We start from the raw sequence: 23,182 nt of genomic DNA, 5'->3' as shown, positions 1-23,182 counted from the left end.
AGGGTAGGCACACGCAGGCCCTGCACCTCAGGTGGAGAAGCGGCAGAAAGGTAATGGCCAATAGGAGGAAAAGCCTGTACGGTAGTTTAGGGCTCACAGCTGGCATGGGGCACACCATAGGTTTCAACCAAAACAGGCAGCAGCCCGTCTGCAATACAAATCCAAGAAGTCCTTGGGGGCAACAACTCTGCTTATGCAATGTAACACTGGGGGAAGAATCAGTTCTTTGATTTACAGAGACACCCTTCCTATCACTGTGACCAGGTAACTTGAATGCATTCTATGGCCAAGAGGTTAGTAACTGTGCCCACGTAGCAAGGTTTTACCTATGATTTTGGTCAGGCGTATTCAAAAGCAAGCCGAACCTAAACATTCAGCATTTGAAAAGGGCATTTCCAGCGGCATGCAGCGAAAGACCCAACTACTGCTTGTAACGCGCAAAAGGGCTGCCTCCTAAAGTACATCGCCCGGCTCGGTGCAGGGATTTCTCGCACTTCCAGGTCCATTTGTTCGAACAACTCTCTTGCTTCTTCCAACTGTTTTTCAACTTGTGCAACCATCTGCTTCTTCTCATCAGCAGCCAGCTTGGGAATTCGCGTGATCCTGCCGGTTATTTCGGCGCTCAGCACCGAGTAGTCCTGCTCGTAATCGTAACCCTCATGTTTGCACTTCTGCAGCCTACACCAGCAGCACCGACAGCTTGAGCCGCTTCCGATAACACACGCACTCCACTTCCAAAACAATACAGGAAGTTTAGAAACACATGCCGTGTTTCTAAACTTGCTGGATTGTATTGTTAGTAACGCGAGGCTGCGGGGGGACATTGAGTGCTTTGTTTAAATATCCATGTTAATCGCAGCTCGTGAAGGGGCTGCGATTAACATGGATACTTAACTACATTTGGACACAGTATCCCCCGCAGCCTCGCATTATGAAATAACAGCGAGTAAACAGTGTGTGCCGCCTGAGTGGGGCAAAAGCGCCAGCAACAAAAGAAATCAAGGGGGCACATAGCACTTACCTCCGCTCCCGACCCCCGAGTGATACCTTTCACGCCGTTCACTGCCGCCTCCCCAATCACGAAATGCCCGTTTTTCGCGCCGCGCGCTTTTTAAAAGCGGCGGCGCGAATACTCTCGCGGGATATGCGTGCTCCACAAATGGGAATGCGCGCTCAGGGGTTAGTGAGTGTGCGGGCGCGCGCCTTGTTGGGAACTGAAGTATACTGAGGGTCTACATTGTAAGTGGCACTAGTGTACCTCAATTGCCGCTGACAGCAGAGACGCAGCTACAGCACTGTCTGGAGGACTTAAAATGAGGAATTACTACAGAGACCAGAGAAGCAGCTAGTAGTACTGTTTAGAGGGCTTAGAATGGGTGAATTACTGATGAGACAAGAGAAGCAGCAAGCAGCACTGTCTGGAGGACAGCCAAGGCTGGTCCACTGGGGGTGAGGGACCACGTCCCTCCACCTTTTGCCCCTCACGAATAGTGTCTGTCAGGCTTAACAAAGGTCAGCCTGACAGACAATGTTCATTTTCAGGTCAGGCAGCCAGGACCAGGCATGCACTAAATGCGCAGGCTCCTGGCTGCCTGAGCTGAACTTTGCTGGGCTGATGAAGTCACTTCTCCTGTGGGCGTGACGTCCTCAGCTCAGCAAAGATCCCTGAGGCTCTCCCCTTTGTGAAGAGAGGTAACGTCACTGATTGCCTCGCACCTGAGGACCTCAGTTTTAAGCCCTGAAGCGCCCAGGGTCATATGTCAATCAGTGACACTTCATCACAAAGTGGGGTGGGGTCAATATGCTCACTGACCCGATCCCACTCTTTGATGACGTTAGGACTGCTGCCTTCCCTCATTGGCTGACCTGAGGTCAGCCAATGAGGGAAGGCAGCAGTCCCAAGCGTCCTGGAACCTCCAAGGCAGAGCTGGCTGCAGGCAAGTGTGTGTTTTCTTTTAAATTAATGTTTGGTGCGTGCGTGAGTCCATGTATGAATAACCAGAGTAGCAGCTAGCAGCAATGTCTAGAGAAATTAGAATCAGGAATTACCACTGGGACGAGAGAAGCAGCGAGCAACACTGCCCAGAGGCCTTAGAATGTGGAATTACTGACAGAATCAGAGAAGCAGCTAGCAGCACTGCACAAAAAGGTACCATAATGAAAGGAGAAGCTGTTGGAGCTAGGACTGGAAACAGACAGCTATGGCAGGCGATGCGACCCAGGTCCAGCAACAAGAAATAGAGGAACTAGAAAATCTAGGACCCGGGACAGCCAGCAACAGAGGCCGACATTATTGAGGCCTAGGACCCAAACGAGGAAGAAACTTGTAGAAGGCAGAAGAGGCAGGGACCCACATCTGGCTTCTGATGTCATCTGAGTCCTGTGGTTAGAGACGATAGAGGCTTTCCCTGTCCCAGCAGCTGCGACGTACTGGGTGCCCGGGACAAGATTAAGGATAGGGAAACTTTGCGAGCAGAAAGGATCATCAGCTGCAGGCTGCAATATAAAACTCAACTCCACCTCCAACTCATTAGCAGAGCTTTTTGGTAATAAACAGCTTGTCTGAAGCATGGATATGCTTCATGGCAAGGCTGCAGGGAGACTGCGCCGCCAAACAGAAAATTAACAAAATAAGGAGTGTGCAACACTAACCTATATGGCCCTACCTAAAAACCGAAACTGTAGCTAGTGACCATTTGGGTTAACTTTTAAGTATTGCAACATTAATACCACACAGATGTGTAACCAGAGGATTAAAAATAAATGTCAAGAGGCAATTTGAAATGTCTGTAGCTCTGCCACAGCCAGCACATGTTAGAAAACATTGACAGGTAGAAAGGCCTAATTTTCTTATTACTCATTTCAACCTTAAGTAGTGCATGGTAGCCCAAAGTGCAATATGTGAAAGCAGGATATGTCCAATATTAAATAGCCATGTCCTTTTAGTGACGTGGTTAAAGGTACTGGGTGTGTACTAATAATGTGTTCCTTTTGTGAAAGACCCACTTTAGGGTAAAAGTCCAATTCCTCAAGCAGGACTAGGTAGCAACTAAAGAGAAAATTAAAAACACTGGGGCACATGCATCAAGCCCACATTTAGCGATTTCTAAATAGCAAATTTTACCGATTCGCTATTTGGAAATTGCAAAATGCAATGCATGAAGGATTTGCAAAAAAAATTGTGATTCCTTAAAATTCCTTAATTGCGACTAGCAAAGTGCGAATCACAATTAAGGAATGCCTTCCCATTCATTCCTATGGGCTTTGAGTCCCATAGGAATGAATGGGAAGCCATTCGCAATTTGCGAGTACCAAATAGGAACTTGAATAGCAATTTGAAGGGTGCTGGGGGCCTTAAAGGCCACCCTGATGCACCCCCAAATTTGGCATGTGTACTCATGTGGCACACACATATGCCCTAAGGGCATATGTGTACGCCACATGGCACTTTGAAAAATGCACTTTTGTGCATTTTTCAAAGTTTTTGCAAATCACCATCAACTTGCAGTCGATGTTAATTAGCATTTCCTAAATGCGAAGTCACATTTAGGAAAGGCTTTGATACATCCCAAATAGGGAATAAAGCATTCGCAATTTACATAATCACAAAATATGCGATTACCTATATTATGAGAGGGTTTTAGGTTGATGCATCCCAATTGCCTAAATAACGGTCAAAAAGGGGCCAATTCTGCGAATCGGCCCTTTTGCGATCAGTATTTAGGTTGATGCATGTGCCCCACTGTTCCTTCTTTTCCAAAAGTCTTGTTACTTGAAGATACAAGATTTTTGAAACACGCCTCTTGGGTAATTTTGAAACATACAGTCCACATTTGCATGGGGACCTGAACAGTTATTTATTTAGTTAGTCATGCCGCATATTCCAAAGTTACAACGATGCCCTCTTTGAAGAGACATACAATACTTTCTTACTACCAAAGGATTTCCATGCTTTTGCAGGAATGGCAAGTGGGGATATTCCCTTATCTTGCAAATTGGCAGTGGGGAGTCAACAGGGACTATAAAGGAGATATAATTAAAAAAAAGAACATTTTTCATAACGCCTTTATAGCATCTAGAGTTCTAGTATTGGCAGACACTTTAGAAGCTGCTCCGATTCCAGCGAGAGTGCTTCTGATGACTACAAGCTGTGCTGGAGGTTAAAAGGCTACAGCAACAAATGATGGACGGAATGCTGAATAACTCAAACATTCACCCCCAGTCAAGATATACGGGTTAAATCAATTGTTCTTTTGCTCATTACGCCCCCCAGTTTGGACCCAGCCGTATGCAAATCAGTCTTGACCCTGTTCCTCACCCCGAGTGGGATGGGTATGCCAAGGTCCCGTGCTCTCCATGCCACTGAAGTCAAGCTAGCCTGGCTGATGAGAGGTGATACCCCGAAACTGGCCCCAGGATGCTTGTTTCCGGTCCAGGAAGAACCTGGCCTGGTAATTCGGGCTCGACCGTTCCCATGGGGAGCACGATCAAGTCTGATTTGCGTGAATGTTTGACATTGTTCAGCATTCCGTCCCATCAGTTGTTCTTTTTGCATTTGGAGGTTGAAAATCAGCACACGCTGCAATCAGTCATTGGGCTACTAATTGGTCATCGGTAGTGCACTATCTTCCTCTTTTGGGTATTACATTTTCCCTGAGATGCTGAACACTAGTCTCCCCGGCCGGCCCTGTGTGTTTGGTTCCAGTGTTACTATGTTCCTGTAATGTCTCAGTTTCTAAGGCCCAGATCTCTCCTCCGTAGCAGCAAGCTTTGTGTGATCTTGTTTACCAGTCTCTTGATTCTACCTCTTGCATGTTTCCAATATACTTCTTTAACCCCCACCTCCACCCATATTGTTCGGTCATGAGCCAATGCTCGTTAATTTAACTTTGGTGAAGAGTGCCATTCCAGTTTGGACCACTGGATTCAAGCTAGCCTCGCTGATTAGGGATGATACCCCAAAACTAGTCCCAGCATGCTGGTTTTGTGGTCCAGGGAGGACCTAGCCTGGCAGTTTGGGCTGGACTGCTCCCATGGGAATCGGGGTCAAGACTGATTTGCATATGACTGGGTCCAAATTGGGGTGGCATAGTGAACCAAAAACTATGGGTTAAACCTAGATCAGTGACGGGGGGTAAAGGTTTGACCATATTCAGCATTTCGTCCATCATCTTTTGGTGTTATCCTTCAAATTGTCAGCATTGTTGAGATACTAAATCTACTAATAGACTTCCAACCAGCACATCTCTAAAATTTCAAAAGGGAAGTATTCACAAATCTGTCTCGTCAGGAGAATCCAATTGTTTTTCAAATGAAATGCAAGAGACAATTTGAAAGTCTATCCATTTTTTGTCAGTCTCCTTCCTGTGTTAAAGGCAACAGGACAATCTGCCCCTGGATGCTTGGGCTAGAAATAAACTCATGAGTGAACTGATGGCTATTTGATTCGTTTATGGTGTCCAGCAATATAGGGACATGTTCAGGAATCTTTAGCGGGGTAATACGTAATATTCTGTTTTTCTGTTCCAGTGGAGCTTGTTTGCATGGTCCTGGTCGGGATCCTGTGGGGTGTCACCAACCCATTCCTAAAAACTGGAAGTGAGGGACTGGAAAAGATCAAGAAAGACCGCTGGATTCTGCAGCTTCTGGAAGAGATGAAGTTTCTGGTGCTCAATTACAAGGTACTGCACTGAGAAGCTATATATGTCTGAATGTTTTCATTTAACCCAGTTGCCTATTATTAAGGAAAAACATCTGAACTCGACTATTATGAGTTTTTATAGTCAATATCTGGTGTCAGAATGCCTCCTGTCAGAGCCAGCAGCTTTGGTGAAAGGCAGGTGAGGTCACGGAGCATAATAGAAGCAGCTGCTTAAGTCAATGAAAATTAGATGTTCCTTTTCTTTCTTCTTCTCTATTTTTCAGGCTTTCAGTGACTAGCAGAGAGAATATGTTTATTTTTGTATTCCATTTACCATTACAGAAAAGTTTGACTCTTTCTGAATGCTTCTACACATTGCAAACTACTGTAACTTTCTTTTTTAAACTGACTTGCATTTAATATCTTTTTTCAACTAATATCTAACATGTTTTTGATATGTTTAATTTTGCACTAGAGGTTCTTTTTTTATTCTTCATGTTTGCAAATGAAAGAGCTATGCACCTAGTGTTTAAGTGGTTTGTGGGAAAGATTTTAGTCTGGCCATGTATTATATTGGATAAAGTATCCCCTGCCATACATGATAAAGATATTGCAAGTCACCTCAGAGTTCCAAAACCTTATAAAGGAACTCGGCCATCAGCCTCTTTCCTTTATATGGTTATGGAACTCCTTGATGACTTGCAATATCTTTATCATGTAAGGCAGGGGGTACTTTATCCCTTTTATATAGTGCAGTGTGGATGAGTTTTATCAAGACCATTGAGCTGTACTTGTGCCTGGGTTATGACTTGCAGCTTACTGTAACGTGCCATGAAGTCTTGGACTTATCCACTCCTTGATATAATATTAGGGGGAACGCTTGCACATGGAATGGTTTCAGAGCTGTTTCTGCTCTGGCACTGCAGTTTTTGGCCTTCTTAGCGTAAATCTTTGTCACAAATTCTCAACTATAAAATTGTAGGGTATTAAGTATTCATTCACACATTTCACAAGCAAAAATATCTCAAATGTAATTGTTGGTTTTCTTGTGTCCAGATGCTTTTTGACATTTGCCCCTATTTTCTCAACCTGCTTTTGCCATTTTCCAGGGGTTAGACATCCTTGAACAATATGCAGCAACATGTCGCCCGCTCCTGCTGTCCTTCTACCTGCCTCCCCGCTTAAACTCTTTATCCTGGTTTTTGACTTCCCCTTTTACTGCTATATGTGTGAGACTTTTCTAGGGCCAATCTATAATCCACCACTCACTATTGTCTTTTGATGTCGGGCAGCAGAGGCATAAGTAACAAAACAAATGATGTATTAATGAATACAAGTTCAGTATGTGACCAGTCATGTTTAAATATACAGCAATACTAAAATAGAAATTAGGGCAGGTAGTAATAAAAATGGATGAAGTCTTACTCAGTCCCTGATACAATTGATTATTATTTTTACAGAAACTGTTGTCAGATGTAAACACAAACCACAGTTCATGTGCCTCACTCTTTAGATTGCCCTGTATATTGTTCCCTGAAGGTAAAAACTGTTAATCAATGCATTACTTGAATTTCTAAATTTTCAATGTGAATATACCATTGTCAGTGTGATTAGTAACCTGCAGTAGGCTATTGCTATAGAAATCTATTCTGACCCAATCCACCAATTTAAGCCTTGTCTACTTCCACCTTTTGGTATCCAAGAAATGAAATAACATTACTTCAGAGGTAGGCATCAGACAGAGTCAACTCTTGCTGCATATAAAAAGCAGCTACTGCCTTGGGGACAAAAGAAGTTCTGTCAGAAAACGCTCTCAGATTAGGACACCTCCAGGAAAGAGTGTTTAACTCCCTTGAGGCACTTAGGGAAATCGAAATCTTCTATACCCACGAAAAATGGAATCTGTTATCGTTGCCAGTGCCCGAAAGTGAGTTCTCCTGACGGTTGGTATAGGACTTTGAGGTGTTATAACTAGTACTGTTCATCCGTCCATCATCCCATTTGGTTTTGCTTTGTTCGCTGTAAGTTGGCAGGGTATGCCCAGACGTGAGTCCCTTGCTCACTTTGCCACTGGATTCAAGCTAGCCTAGGCTGATGACGGTTGATTAACCAGAAACCGGTCCTCGGAAGCTTGTTTCCGGTCCAGGGAAGGCATGGCTTGGCAGTTCGGGCTGGACTGTTCCCATGAGGCACAGGGTCAGACTGATTTGCATATGGCCATGTCTGAACTGGACTGGCGGAGTGGGCTAAAGAATGGTGATGGATTAAACCCAGATCTTTTGACTGGGTGTGAGTATTTGATTGGTTCAGATGCTTCGTCCATCACCACCCCCTTTTGTACCGATATCTGAATTAGGCTAATGTTTTGAAACTTTGCTTGAGTCAGTCTTGAGGCTTTGCTTGTGTTAGGGTAAAGTCTTGAGACTTTGCCTGTGTTCTGGTAATTCTTGAGGTTTTGCATGCATCTGGGCAAAGCCTTAAGGGAATGCTTGCACAAGGATAAACTAATGGGTGCCTGCCTGCTTTAGGACAAGCTCTTAGAGCTTTGCCCACATTTGCAGAGGACTCTTGGGGCTTTACATGAGTTGGGGAAAAGTCTTTGGGCTGTGTATGAATCAGATTAAAATTCTTTGGCTTTGCCTGTGACAAGGTAAAGTCTCATTGTGGATTGTGAGCGGAAGTTGGGCATTGAAGAAGAACCTATGCTGGAGAGCATCTTTTAGTTGGGACGAAATAACCAGACCTTTTAACCTCCTTCTGTTTTTCTAACAGTGTTTGATACCATTCCTGTTGAACCAGTGTGGGTCTCTGCTTTATTACTTCACACTTGCATCTTCAGGTAAGTCAAACTTATTACGGCCTACAGCATTTCTACAGTTGATAATATGCTGACAGTGTATCATTTCAGTAGAAAAATATCCACTGCTGCTGTTGTTGTTAGCAATATGCACAATGGCATCGCTTTCCATCCTAAAGAGGAAGCAGGAATCAGTATGAATATTGTTGGACAACATTCCAAAGTTTTGTGCAAGCCATAGGTATAAGCAAAGCATACAAGATCTATGAAAGAAGACTCCAACAATGGCAGGTTGGGCTTCCTCATATCTAGCTAATTGTAATCAGGATGTAGATGCCCTCACTTTGTCTTCCTATTCAACTACTTAAAGGTAGAGTTTTAAAAAACTTGAAATTTGAAATATGACTATCAACCGTAATCCTGGTTTCTTGTAGACAAATAATTTGAAATGTTGCTAGGAAAGAGATTAGATCTAATCTGACTCTCTTTAATTGTCACTCTAAGGTGTAATATTCCATGAGCTGTCTGAATGGTCCCCTAGGGGTGGTCAATGTCTATTTGATGTTCAATTAGTATAGGATATGAAATCTATTGCTTGGCTTCTTGGTACTTTGTTGGCTTTACCTGCAGGTTGTCAACTTAATTAGATGGAAAAGTGTCAGCACTTTTAAAAATCTTGATAGGCTCAGAGCTGGGTATCTGGGGGTGTCTTTATATCCCCCTATATATTCGCTTGCTTATATGTGTGAGTATTTTCTTGTGGTAACAGGTTGTATTCTTACTCCCCATTTTCCCAACTCAAGTTTCCTGTACTAAATTTTAGAAGGCCAGATATTAGTGGTCCAGCTGGTGCAAGTAATTTCATTGCCCTCGTCTTGATAAAAAATAAACGTAATACTTATTATGTTTTTTTATAGTTATTTGGCAAGTTCATCAATTGAGTGTAAAAATGTCAAGATGTTCTGCCTGTTTAATATATCATGATGACTTTCTGAAAGATACGTATGATACAAGTCCAATTGTGCTGTGGTTTTTTAGGTCTCACCTACTACATCCCGAAGGGATGATAGGCGAGATTATAGTAAGCGGTCTGAAAAGTCTACCTAGCTGCGGATCGCGTACAGTTCATGTGTGAGCCAGGCGCGTGCACAGCAATTCGCTCCCCCTACCCCTCCCACAAAGCAAGACAAGCCAAGAACATCAAAGCGACCGCGGCCACTCTGATTCCCCGCCCCCTCCCTCCTCCCGCTTCAGACTTCAAAGGAATGCTCTCCCCCAGCCCGGCCCGTGTGCTACCTCTTGTATTTTGTTTGCTCACAATTGTCACTTTTACCTCATGTAACCCGCCCCGCCACAGCAATGCAGAGAGCTTGTTTTACTTTCTTGCTCTTTGCCGTTTATATATCCACCACATCTGTTTGTGTCCTCTAGCCTTGCCGCTTTTTACTTTCTTGAGCTTTGCCCTTTATATATTCTTTTCCAGAGGATCACCACAACCTAACGTTCCCTCTTCACTTTGGGGATCTGTATTTCCTTTCTGCACATGTATACCGCGCACACAGTTGTCACGTTTGCCTGCCTGGCCCCAAGTCCCGTTTTACTCTTCCCAGTATTGCCACTTTATACTCTTCTGCCTTTCTGCTCAAATTGGTCACCGACGGGTTAATGACCTTCCACGTTGGGGACCTTATCTGGGCTTTTCCCGCTGATCCATCGGGAACCTCGCTCTTTAATATTTGTTCTGGTGTGCGTCTGTTCATCCTTTCTCCCATTGCCCTGCCTCTAATTACCCTCGGGTCATTCACTTCTCCCCGCATGGCGGCCCACACACCATACGGTTTTCACCAGCCGGCTGGGGCCCCATGTATTATCCTTACACTCAACATCCGAACCACGGGTTTGGAATCCTATTGTCCAATTTATATCGGTGTTGCCCATATTTGCACCTGGTTTCCGCTCCCATTGTTATGTGACACTGCGCGTATACTCATCCGCGGCCGCTCTGTTTCTCCCCCCCCCCCCCCGCTTCAGACTTCAAAGGAATGCGCTGCCCGGGCCCGTTTGCTACCTCTTGTATTTTGTTTGCTCACTATTGTCACTTTTAACTCATGTAACCCGCCCCCGCCACAGCAATGCCGAGAGCTTGTTTTACTTTCTTGCTCTTTGCAGTTTATAAATCCACCACATCTGTTTGTGTCCTCTAGCCTTGCTGCTTTTTTATACTTTCTTGGGCTTTGTCCTTTATATATTCTTTTCCAGAGGGTCACCACAACCTAACGTTCCCTCTTCACTTTGGGGATCTGTATTTCCTTTCTGCACATGTATTCCGCACACACCGTTGTCACGTTTGCCTGCCTGGCCCCAAGTCCCGTTTTACTCTTCCCAGTATTGCCACTTTATACTCTTCTGTCTTTCTGCTCAAATTGGTCACCGACAGGTTTCTGACCTTCCACGTTGGGGACCTCATCCGGGCTTTTCCCGCTGATCCATCGAGAACCTCGCTCTTTAATATTTGTTCTGGTGTGCGTCTGTTAATCCTTTCTCCCATTGCCCTGCCTCTAATTACCCTCGGGTCATTCACTTCTCCCCGCATGGCGGCCCACACACCATACGGTTTTCACCAGCCGGCTAGGGCCCCATGTATTATTCTTACACTCAACATCCGAACCACGGGTTTTGAATCCTATTGTCCAATTTATATCGCTGTTGCTCATATTTGCACATGGTTTCCGCTCCCATACTTATGTGACATTGTGCGTTTACTCATCGTGTGATTTGCCCTCATATCACTCAAACTTGGCTTATTATGGTTCTTCTTCCTTCCATGCAAGACGCTGCTTTCTGAGCTCTTATCATGGTGTCTTCGGAATTTCTAGCACATCTCTGACTTTGTTCACACTTGGACACGGTTCATTAGCACAAGGAGACCATTATACCACAGAGTTCTACTCAACTCGGAGAAAACACACACCACCACTACGTCCACCACCACCATGTCCACCACCACTACGTCCACCCACCACCTTGTCCACCATCACTACGTCCACCACCACACCCACCTCCACCACCACCACATCCACCACCACCACCACAACCACACCCACCACCACCACGTCCACCACCACCCCCACATCCACCACCACCACATCCACCACCACCACGTCCACCACCACCATGTCCACCACCGTGTCCACCACCACCATGTCCACCACCACCACGTCCACCACCACGTCCACCACCACCACCACGTCCACCACCACGTCCACCACCACCACGTCCACCACCACCACGTCCACCACCACCACGTCCACCACCACCACGTCCACCACCACGTCCACAACCACCACGTCCACAACCACCACGTCCACAGCCACCACGTCCACAGCCACGACGTCCACAACCACCACGTCCACAACCACCACGTCCACAACTACCACGTCCACCACCACCTCACCACGTCCACCACCACCTCACCACGTCCACCACCACCTCACCCACCACCACCACCACGTCCACCACCACTTCCACCACCACCACATCCACCACCACATCCACCACCACATAGACCTCCACCACCATGTCCACCACCACCACCACGAGGCCACCTCACTCTATCTATCTATTGCCCTCACTCTATCTATCTCCCTCACTCAATCTATCTGTCGCCCTCACTCTATCTATCTGTCGCCCTCACTCTATCTGTCTGTCTATCTATCTATCTATCTAGCTATCTATCTAGCTATCTAGCTATCTATCACCCTCACTCTATCTATCCATCTATCGCCCTTACTCTATCCATCTATCGCCCTCACTCTATCTATCGCCCTCACTCTATCTATCGCCCTCACACTATCTTTCGCCCTCACTCTATCGCCCTCACTCTATCCCCCTCACTCTATCCCCCTCACTCTATCTATCGCCCTCACTCTATCTTTTGCCCTCACTCTATCTATCGCCCTCACTCTATCTATCACCCTCACTCTATCTATTGCCCTCACTCTAGCTATCTCTTGCACTCTTATCTATCGCCCTCACTCTATCTTTCTATCTCTCTATCTATCTATCGCTCTATCTATCGCCCTCCCTCTATCTATCGCCCTCCCTCTATCTATCGCCCTCCCTCTATCTATCGCCCTCCCTCTATCTATCGCCCTCCCTCTATCTATTGCCCTCCCTCTATCTATCGCCCTCCCTCTATCTATCGCCCTCCCTCTATCTATCGCCCTCCCTCTATCTATCGCCCGCCCTCTATCTATCGCCCTCCCTCTATCTATCTATAGCCCTCCCTCTATCTATCCATAGCCCTCCCTCCCTCTATCTATCGCCCTCCCTCTATCTATCGCCCTCACTCTGTCTATCTATCGCACTCACTCTATCGCATCACCACAGCATCACTCAGCACCACCACAGCATCACTCAGCACCACCACAGCATCACTCAGGGGCACCACACCATATCTCTGCGCTACCACAGCATCACTGAACAACACAGCATCACTCGTCGCCACTGCAACATTACTCAGCGCCACCACAGTATCAATCTGTGCAACCATTTCGCCCTCACTCTATCGCCCTCACTCTATCCCCCTCACTCTATCCCCCTCACTCTATCTATTGCCCTCACTCTATCTTTTGCCCTCACTCTATCTATCGCCCTCACTCTATCTATCACCCTCACTCTATCTATTGCCCTCACTCTAGCTATCTCTTGCACTCTTATCTATCGCCCTCACTCTATCTTTCTATCTCTCTATCTATCTATCGCTCTATCTATCGCCCTCCCTCTATCTATCGCCCTCCCTCTATCTATCGCCCTCCCTCTATCTATCGCCCTCCCTCTATCTATCGCCCTCCCTCTATCTATTGCCCTCCCTCTATCTATCGCCCTCCCTCTATCTATCGCCCTCCCTCTATCTATCGCCCTCCCTCTATCTATCTATCGCCCTCCCTCTATCTATCTATAGCCCTCCCTCTATCTATCCATAGCCCTCCCTCCCTCTATCTATCGCCCTCCCTCTATCTATCGCCCTCACTCTGTCTATCTATCGCACTCACTCTATCGCATCACCACAGCATCACTCAGCACCACCACAGCATCACTCAGCACCACCACAGCATCACTCAGGGGCACCACACCATATCTCTGCGCTACCACAGCATCACTGAACACCACAGCATCACTCGTCGCCACTGCAACATTACTCAGCGCCACCACAGTATCAATCTGTGCAACCATTCAACAACAACTGGTTCAAATATGTTCTCTCGATGTTTCAAGCTTTATTACAAATGTCACAAAAAGATGTTAATATTTCACTTCTGTTCTTGGATTTTTGTCACAATAAAATACACTGAACATAATCTTCACAAAAGTTATTTACAAAAGTTTAAGCTATTGCCATTATAAATTACAATAGCTTTTGTTTAAGTATTAATTATTTAAAAAAATGTAAAGCCATTGTTATTTGTAATATCAATACATCTAAATCACGTAAATACAACACAAATTGCATTACAAATGCTATAGGTGTCACATTTGCGAAAGTTAAAACTATTGGCATTGTAAATGACAAAGCTATTAATTTCGCTATTTTCAAAACCAACACATAAATACAAAATGTGTCATTTACAATACCAATAGCTCAAACTTTCCTAATGCGGGACCTATTGCATTGCAAATGCTTGTTTCATTTGCCCTGTAAAAACTAGCTATAACATGATAATTCTCAGTTGAACTTTATTTGAATTTGATAGAAGGTGGATAATTTACAAGTTAGTAATGCTAGTTACTTTGAGCTCTTCATTGTTTTTAGTTGCTTCCATGATCAGTGTAACATTTCCTTCTTTACTGTCTAATCCTGTGATTATTCAGTGCTAAGTTTTGCTATGTCTCTTTAAGTGTTTCTATGATAGCAGAGATTTCTTCAACAATTCCTTAAAATAAAGTATTGCTATTTTTTCTAATTTCATGTGACTTTGTAGTTGCTTTACTGCCATTTTACGAGGGATTGTTAAACAGGGCCGCACTGGTACCCTTTCCTACTGGAACCAAGTTTCTGCAGTGTCTGTATTGTACTGTGCAAAGCTTAACTAGAATGCCACTGAGTAAGACACAGCTGTTTGTGAACCTGTATCTGATGAACACTTTGATGACCGAAATGGCAAAATGGGCCTGTGGTTGAGGTGGGTCTTGGTTCTACATGAGGGAGAGACAGCCGTGTCCTGGTGTACGTGGCATGCATCTTACTGCTAAAGTGTCCCTTGGGACATTGCAGTGCTGGCCCGACGAGGAGCACCCACCCGATGATGAAGCATGACATCCCTAGGAGTGTTTGACGGCTACAAGAGACTTTCCTAATTCCATTGTACTTGGGGTTGTTTTGAAAAAGACCCATCGTAATGCCGAGTTAAAGTGATTGAAAGCAGGCACCAGTGCTATGGGGATGGCAGTTCTGCTGAAAAAAACATAGCATTTGCAGTGCAATTGGTCTCGCATTTACGCAAGTTTAAACTATCGGCATTGTAAATAACAATGCCTTTTTTTATGTTTTAAAAACGAAAACAAAAATAAAAGGCATTGTTATTTGCAATGTCAATAGCTCAAACTCGCGTAAATGCGAGACCTATTGCATTGCAAATGCTTGTTAGATTAGTGAGTAGAAATGCTCCCTTTCGCCCCATGCGGCAAATTAATTAAATAAACAAGAGCAGCCGCTAAAGTAAAAGCGGACCGCACTGCAAATAAAAAAATAAATAGTGCTTACCGACTTATGAAGGAGATCGTGTAACGCCACAAGTAAAAGATCCAGTCCTCATGGGAGGCAACAAATGGCGACTGGGCCGTAACAAGGAGCGACTAACAAGCCTCATTTGTCAATCGGAAACCAGCATTTACCAAGGACAATGACACCAGTCAATCAAAAATATGGGCAGAGAGAAGGCGAGGCTTTCACAGCATATACGACTACTGCATGCCTCGCAGAGCGAGCAGGGTATGCGCACTGTCGCTAGGCTCGACCTAAAAACGGGACTGTTCTTGCGAATCCGGGGCGTCTGGTCACCCTAGTGCAGCATCCGGGACTTCACTAAACCCTGTGCTTTGTATTTCAGACCTCTCACTTGCCGTACCCATCTGCAACTCCTTGGCTTCTGTCTTCACTGTTGGAACTGGTTTGGCGCTGGGTGAAGAGCTGGGCGGAACACGTAAGTTAGTGTGATCGTTCTGCTTGTAGAGGTCCTCCCAGTTGTGATAATCTTCTGGGTTTCCTTTAAGTGGGCCATATTTTTGTTAGTGTCTTTCATGGGAGTATTTTGTGTAGCTTCCTGAATCGACTGAAGTGAAAACTATAATCGTGAGCTGATTTGTGTCTTCCTTTATTTGCCCTTCACAGTGCTATGAGTGTTTGTTTTCCCTAGTCTGTCTGTTGGAATGTGGCGGCTAGGGCCCTCCAATCACTGTCCACAGTAAGGCTGTGAAAATCTGCCACATTCCCTGGCCTGCCTTCTCTGAGAATGGTGTAAATGGCTGGTGTCTTCTTTTGCCTGTCCCCAGGTAAGACTGTGAGTGACTGGTGTCTCCCTTTTTCATCATGAATGCTGTAATTAGTTGTGTTATATCTATGCTTGTTCTTCTGAATGTTGTAAATGGCCAGGGGCATTATCTTGCCTCTCTTGACCTACTGTTGTTTTTGCAGGAGCAGCATTGGGAATGACCATCGCCACTGTTGGGGTCACGCTGTGCATCATTGCAGCTCAAGGAGAGCAATCGGCCTACCATTGAGCAACCCAGAGGTGGCATGAAAAGAAACATGAGCTATGACCGCATCCCCTGCAGTCTTCAAGGTGGTCTGGGACTTTGATAAGGGTGTGTGACACAAGTGATGTGTCTGACACAAGTGATTGGACCTTGTACTAGGAATGGGTTACTGCACGTCATATAAGGAAATCTCCAGCTGTGAGTGGGATCTAGTACAGCAGTAAGAGAGCCCTGTGCTCTTTGGAGATCCAGTGCAGTGGTCAAGAGGAGCTAGGGCGAGCTAGTACAACTTTATAGGGGACTGTGTGCTCTTTGGACATCTTCTGCAGTGCTCTTGAGGGATAGGCTGTAGTAATCGGGGGAACCTTGTTATATTTTCGGATCCAATTCAGTGATCCTTGTCTACTTTAGCTATCCTCTTCACAAATCCAGGTACTCTTTAGAAAGCCACAGCAGTAAGCAAGGCAGCCTTGTGCGCTTTGGCCATCGATGGCAGAAAGTAAGAGTAATGTGAGCCCTGTGTGGATTTGCTACAGTAAGTAGTGTTACTTGTGCTATTTTGAAGATTAACTTCAGTAATCAAAGGGAGTACAGATGTAGAGGAAACAACTCAGAGCTTTAGGGCGAACAGTCAATAGAATTGTATTGATTATGAATAGAGTGCATTCTTATTATTGCCACTCTAGTCCCTCTAAAGGTTTTAATGAATTAACATGATAAGATTGGGTTCCTTTTTCATTTTCCTGATATCTCTCCTGGACACATGGTTTAAATGTATTCTTTTAAACATTTTATGAGGACCCTACCTTCTGGCTAACATTTTATTTTTCTGGAACGGTAACTGCAGTAGCAGTAAATCATTTGGTTGAAACCTCTTGAGTTTACCTCCTTTCTTCTAAATAATGTTGTTGCTTGCTCAATATTCATTCCTATTATCTGTGTAACTTTTAACATGTGTTATTTTACTGACATACATAACCTAACCTGGATTTCTTATAGTGTTATCTGCTCTTTCCATTGCTCTCTGAACTCATCTAATAATGTTCTGTGCATTCTTCCAAAAAGCAATTCAAATTGGGAATACCCCGCAAAAGTCTGTTCATGAGGTCTTCATAAGAACACCACTAAGGATATCAGTTATTCCCAATTCCTCCCCCTCTATTGATCACTTTTTATCAGATTTTCAATGGTGGCATTATAATGTTCCACCAATCTGTCTGGGATTGGTATACCGATGTATGTATTCCCAATTGTGACATATTGGTCTCAGTGTGGTTACAAATAGTGCGACTTGATCGGTAAGAATTTCTTTCAGAAAAAGAGTCCGAAAGAAGATCTCCATCGCCATATTTGTTCTCTGAGCTATGGTGACCTTTGCTTAAAAACAAAGGCTAAGGATAACAGGTTTCCTAATGTGCCATCACATATTTTCATTTAAACATATGGGCAGGGGGGATGACGGAAGGAAGGAAGGATAGTCCATTTCAGCTGCCTGAAAGGGCTCTGCAATAATACACATAGTAACCCAGCAGGAGTTCAGTTGTTGGCAAAGTGGACATTCTCCACTACAATGCTTAATGTGTGCAAAAATACTGGGCCATCGCCATTTCTCTTAATTTGTTTGTTCAGATTTACCTTTCCCAAACTGCCCTCGTAAATAAGTATGGACAAGATATAGGACCTGTGTTTCTGGAACGACTTTGTAACTATGAAATGCTTCTGGCTGGTGGTGAGTATCATCTTGTATAGCAATCCTTTTTCCTAAACAAGTAAAGTCCCAACTGCCCTGGTTTCAGCTCCTCTTTGACTCACTGAAGGGCCTCTTGAGGATGGAGCTTCATGCTGCACAGCTCGAACATTCCTGTCTCCTTCCCTCCTTGCTTCTAGATCAAATAAGTTGTGCTGCCTCTCTAAACAAAATATAGACACAAGACTGCTGTTCTTTCATTACCAGTCTTCTTTCCTGTTTTCTTTTCATTGTGTGTTTTGGGTGGGCCAACATTTTAACTGTGGGTAAGAAGCCTCATTGCACACTTCTTATCCAGAGCGCGTGATGGTCTACAAATAATGGTGGACCTGGAGATTATCTAATATGAATTCCTTTGGTATCTGTGAAATGACCCCGACCCTATCATATTTGGTTCCCTGTCTGTAGTGGAATACCTGCTGTGGGATATTTCTTTTGATCTCCAAGAGCACGTAATCCAGATCCCAGGCTCTCTGTCAAGCTGATTTTTAGCAACCACACAGTTTTGTATAAAAGATTGTTTGCATTCTGGGTACACTGGGGACCTGCTTCCCATTGACTAACATGGAGTGATTGAACGAAACATTTTGTCATTCTGTGTAAAAAACGAGATTCCCCACAAACCTTTTCCCCATAGATTCACTGGTATGTTTGTTAGAACACATGCTCGCAAAACGACCCTACTCTCAACATTTATTTTTTTTGCAGAGTTTTATATAGCGCGAACTAGAACCGAACCGAATCAGTTATCAGAGCGCTTTACATAGCACCATTTACGTTACATGAGGACACACTGATTGGCCTTAAAACGTGGTTGGCCTTAAGGAATATTTACTGAAGGCAATGACCCTGCTCCCTCTCCCTTAGTATTGCCTCTACTGAATGTCTGAGGGTTCTTCCCTTTTTGTAATTTTTAAAAGGTTGTTTTTCACTCCTATCCCTTTGTTTGGGAAAGAAAATGTGTACACATTTTTTTTTTAATTTGCAGTATATCCCCCCATGGGTAAAACATTTCTTCAAAACAGCTGCAGGTTCATTGCAATGGACGCTTGCATTATTTTCTGCATCTGTCAATGTAAAAACAGCATTGTTCAGCTCTGCAGCATTTTATGTTAACCTGTCTATAATGCATAGTTTATTGAAATGCATTCCTTTTCTGCTGACCACTTTGAACATATTGCTTCAGTACCACTGTAAATTAATGTGTCCCTCTACTACTTGTTGCTTAACAGGAGTAATCAATCCTGCTTCTGACGCAACTTGTAATGGTGCAGGGGAAACAACTTCATGCTTTCTAGTGAATAGTCACTAGAGGTGTACTGATTATTAACATGATGAAGTAGTGTTCTCACCAATTTAACCCCCAGCTGCTTCTTGTATGATCCTCCTTATGGGTCCTGCCCTTAAACCCCCTACCCCCGCACCCCACCCCTCAGCATCTTCAGTCAGAGCCTCCATTTTGCAGTCTTTGTCCCGCTCAGAGTGATGGAAGTGACCCGACTAGGGCCACCCGGGTCACCATTGACCACCTCTTAGCCTTCCATGCTAAATGAAGAGTCAGAGAAACAGTGGAGAATATATACCAATAATCATTTATTATATACGCTCAGAGCGGGACTCCGTCTGCACAGTATCAAGAGAGTACTACTGAGGAACTGTAAGTATAAAGGTATATTATATGCATTGCTTGGTCAACTAATAACAGGCCCGCAGTGGAATTTTCCCAACAGATGTTGGTGAACAGCGTAAAGACAAAAAACAAAGTTTCTACTCTCGAATCTTGCACAGCTCAGAACACTTTTAAGACCGTTTCACCCTGGGCTGCGATCAAAGTGCCATATAAGTGGGAGAGGGTCTTTACCGAGAGAAAGCTATGCACTGGCACAGACAGTTCTTCGTTGCAGAAACTAAACTTAGCAAGAAGCATTTCTTGGAATCAAGCAGAATTAGTTTCGAACAGTACATAAAATGGCGCCCGATAAAAAAAATGGCGTCGCGAATGCTAACTTATACATGACATTAAAGAGCATCAACAAGCATAATCTAACAAGAGTAAAGATGCTACTGTTTGTCGACTGTGGCATCTTCTACGATTCCTTACAGATGCAGCCAAACTTCATCCATGATCAGTCCACAGTTCTCAGCCTCCTCAACAGCTACTGGAGCCAACTTTTTAGCCCTGCCTCTTGGTTCATTGTGCTGTTGGAGCCTTGATTCACATTCACTTCTGCCGGCACCTCTGAGTTAATTAGTTTTCCTTAGGCTTCTTTGATGTTCAAACTCCTTCCCATGGTATCCGACTCGAGACCGTACTTTCTCCTGGAAAACAGGATGCTGATCTTGTGCTTTTGCAAATCGACTTCATGGATATGTGCAAAAGATGTGTGGCGATGCACAAAAGATACTTTTGACCTGTTAAATATACCGTGGAGCTGCCCGATTATGCAGCCCTGTGGGTTTGCTTATAACAGCTCCACCCCCAGTTCGTCCACGCCTCGGCACACCTCGCCTACCATCATGATGATGATGATTCTCCTGAAATAGACGTTCATACCCACTAGTGGCTAGCCACTGCATTGGTGAAGATATCCATCCTCTGCCACTGGCGCCAGCCCACAAGCACTCACAGAATGAGTGCTTGAACTCCACAGGTTGGCCTTGCACAAACAGTTTACCTATAAACTTAATAACAATCTTGATGCCTTGGACAGACAGGCCTCGAAAATCATAAAAAGGTTACTGGACCTGCAGGTCTAGTGACTTACATAATCTACTCGACCTATTTGTAATGCTCTTGACCCATAACCTGGTTTCAAATGATGTGAGAAGCTATTTTAATTCATTGAACCGCCATTTTCTTCATTATCACATATGAGAGCAGCTTCAAACCTGCGAGTTCAGCATATCTGCTGTACAAAAACTCTTTTGTTTGATTGAATAGACTAAACTATTTTCCATATATAATAAAAATATAGCCACAGGATACACATGACCCCTGATTTGCCTCTTTGTTCATTAACAGCATTGTCATCAGGGTGGGGGCAGGAATGTTTCTCAAATCATGTTTAAAAACTATCACTTTTAATAAATACATAATTAAAGCATGAAGTGGTAGCACACTGTCATTTGTAATCATCAGATTTTACATTGAAATGGCCACAAACTTTCCCACTGACATGCGCTTTTACTGAAAAAACTATAGTGTACAAACAATAATGTTTGGAAATAGAGTTTCTGCAAATATGTGTCATTTGCATTTCACCAAGTAAGGTTTTCTGGTTTATTTTGCTCCTATTGAACTCTTTGTTTGCATCACACTTCTTAATTACGAAAAAAAGTGCTTTCGTAATTCCTGATATATTTTGAAATATGTGTCATATTAACAGGCTATTTATTTAAATGTTATGTGTTAGAGAAAAATAACTGACATCTTCAGACCGCACACTTGACAAAAACCTCTAACTCTAGTAAGAGAGAGAAAAATAAAGGCACTCTCGCTGACAGAACCCCAGGACCATGAACCCGCCTCAGCGCCGCCATAGCCAAATTCATCACCCCGATTGCCATCGAATCCGAGCGCTTCGTATTCCTGGGAGACCTCAACTTCCACCTGGACGACCCCACTGACACCAACTACACTGACCTCCTGGAATAACTGGACAACATCGGCCTCAAGCAGCTGGTCACAGACCCCATGCATATAGCAGGACACACGCTGAACCCCGTCTTCACGTCCAGCAACAGAATCCGGTACAGCCACATCACCGAACTCACCTGGTCATCATACCCTTCCCCATCGCCGGATATCCCTGCACCACCCCCAACTGCCCCAGCGCCCCCTCCTGCAACTTGACCAAAGTCACTCAACACCAATGGACTGATACCCCCACGTCCCCCAGCCCATCCACACCACAGACTCAAACTAGGCAGTACAAAACTTCAACACCTGGATCACGAATGCCGCCGACTGGGTCGCTCCCAACAAACCATCCAGAACTCTCAGACCCACCAAACTAGTAAGCCCCGGAATTTAGAATGGCGAAACCCAAATGCAAACAACTGTAAAAAAAAAAGTGGTAAACCAGCAGGAACAACACAGACCAAGTCATCTTCAAGTCGGCCCTGAACAACTACCTCTGCCAGCTCAAAGCCATGAAAAAGGAAGCCCTAACACATCGGATCAAGACCAGTGTCAACAAACCATGGTCCTATTTAACATCGTCAGAGTTCTCCCAGCTGTCCGCCACCGAAAACTCGGTCAATTCCTCACAGGAACTATGTGACGCCCTCAGTGAACCCTTCCACAACAAGATAGCAACCTTCTACAGAAACTTCGATCCCCAGCCCACCGACCCCCCCACTCCCCAACATCCATTCGACCACAGCCACCAACCATATGGGAACAACTCAGTAAAACACAAACGCTCTAATGTACTCCTTCCACTTTGGAGTACCCACTGACCCATGCCCACACAACTTTTCCACCTCAGATGGGAAGAGATCAGCTGCCAGCTCTCCTACATCCTCAATACACCATCACCACAGTCACCTTTCTTGATGCCTGGAAACACACAGAGGGTGGGCTGCTCCTCAAGAAACCCTCTGTACATGTAAAGGATACACGATGATTCTGCAGGAGCGTCAGGAATCCGAAGTATAATCCACAGCCTTCCCCTGCAGCCTTCCGACTCTATCAAGCACTAGAGCACAGGAGGCAAGCCAGGGGAAAACAGGGAGACAAAACAAGGAAAGGTTGGGGGTAACAATTGGGTGTTGAGGGTCTTCAGACTGGTCGTCTCAACCTTCTTGTGGGCTTGGCAATCAAGAGAGACTGTAATGCAAAGAGTTATATTCTTAAATCTGAAGAGGACAATCACATTCCCAATTACACAACATAACCTTTCATACCTAGCTGGTTGTATGTTGATGTCCCTGAATGGATATGGGAGAACCTCTGGAAAGGGATATAACTGGAGCTGCAGTGAAGAAGACAATACCCTCATAAGTCTAATGACCCAATGTATACTTGTGTATTGAGTGACTAACAATATATCCTGCTCACTCTGATCTTCTGTCTTAACTGCCACGAAGCACACCCCAAAGGATTATTTGAATACAAGAATTCGGTTGCCAATATCCTTGATAGTGGGAACAACATCTACAATAAACAAAACAGGGAATCAAACACTTCAATACAGTATTACTGATACCAATTACAATGTGCAGCGCAAGAATGCGCTGT

At 44.5% G+C, this 23,182-nt stretch overlaps 1 protein-coding gene across 5 annotated transcripts in view; it reads left to right on the top strand.

The window, feature by feature from the left end:
• TMEM234 (transmembrane protein 234) overlaps nt 1-21,044 on the top strand; it is an 80,630-nt gene extending 59,586 nt beyond the window's left edge. For all 5 annotated transcript variants that reach the window (XM_078680702.1, XM_078680701.1, XM_078680700.1 and 2 more), the window contains exons 2-5: nt 5,530-5,681; nt 8,414-8,480; nt 15,548-15,640; nt 16,132-21,044. In XM_078680702.1, the coding sequence (XP_078536828.1) occupies nt 5,544-5,681; nt 8,414-8,480; nt 15,548-15,640; nt 16,132-16,217 (384 nt within the window). In that variant the 5' untranslated portion in view covers nt 5,530-5,543 and the 3' untranslated portion in view covers nt 16,218-21,044. The remainder of the gene's footprint in view (nt 1-5,529; nt 5,682-8,413; nt 8,481-15,547; nt 15,641-16,131) is intronic.
• Nucleotides 21,045-23,182: the final 2,138 nt, after the last annotated feature.

This window comes from Lissotriton helveticus, chromosome 3_1 (genome assembly GCF_964261635.1).
Source record: "Lissotriton helveticus chromosome 3_1, aLisHel1.1, whole genome shotgun sequence".
Taxonomy (NCBI): domain Eukaryota; kingdom Metazoa; phylum Chordata; class Amphibia; order Caudata; family Salamandridae; genus Lissotriton; species Lissotriton helveticus.
Note: the sequence above shows the minus strand (reverse complement) of the source record. Positions and strands in the feature narration are given on the sequence as shown.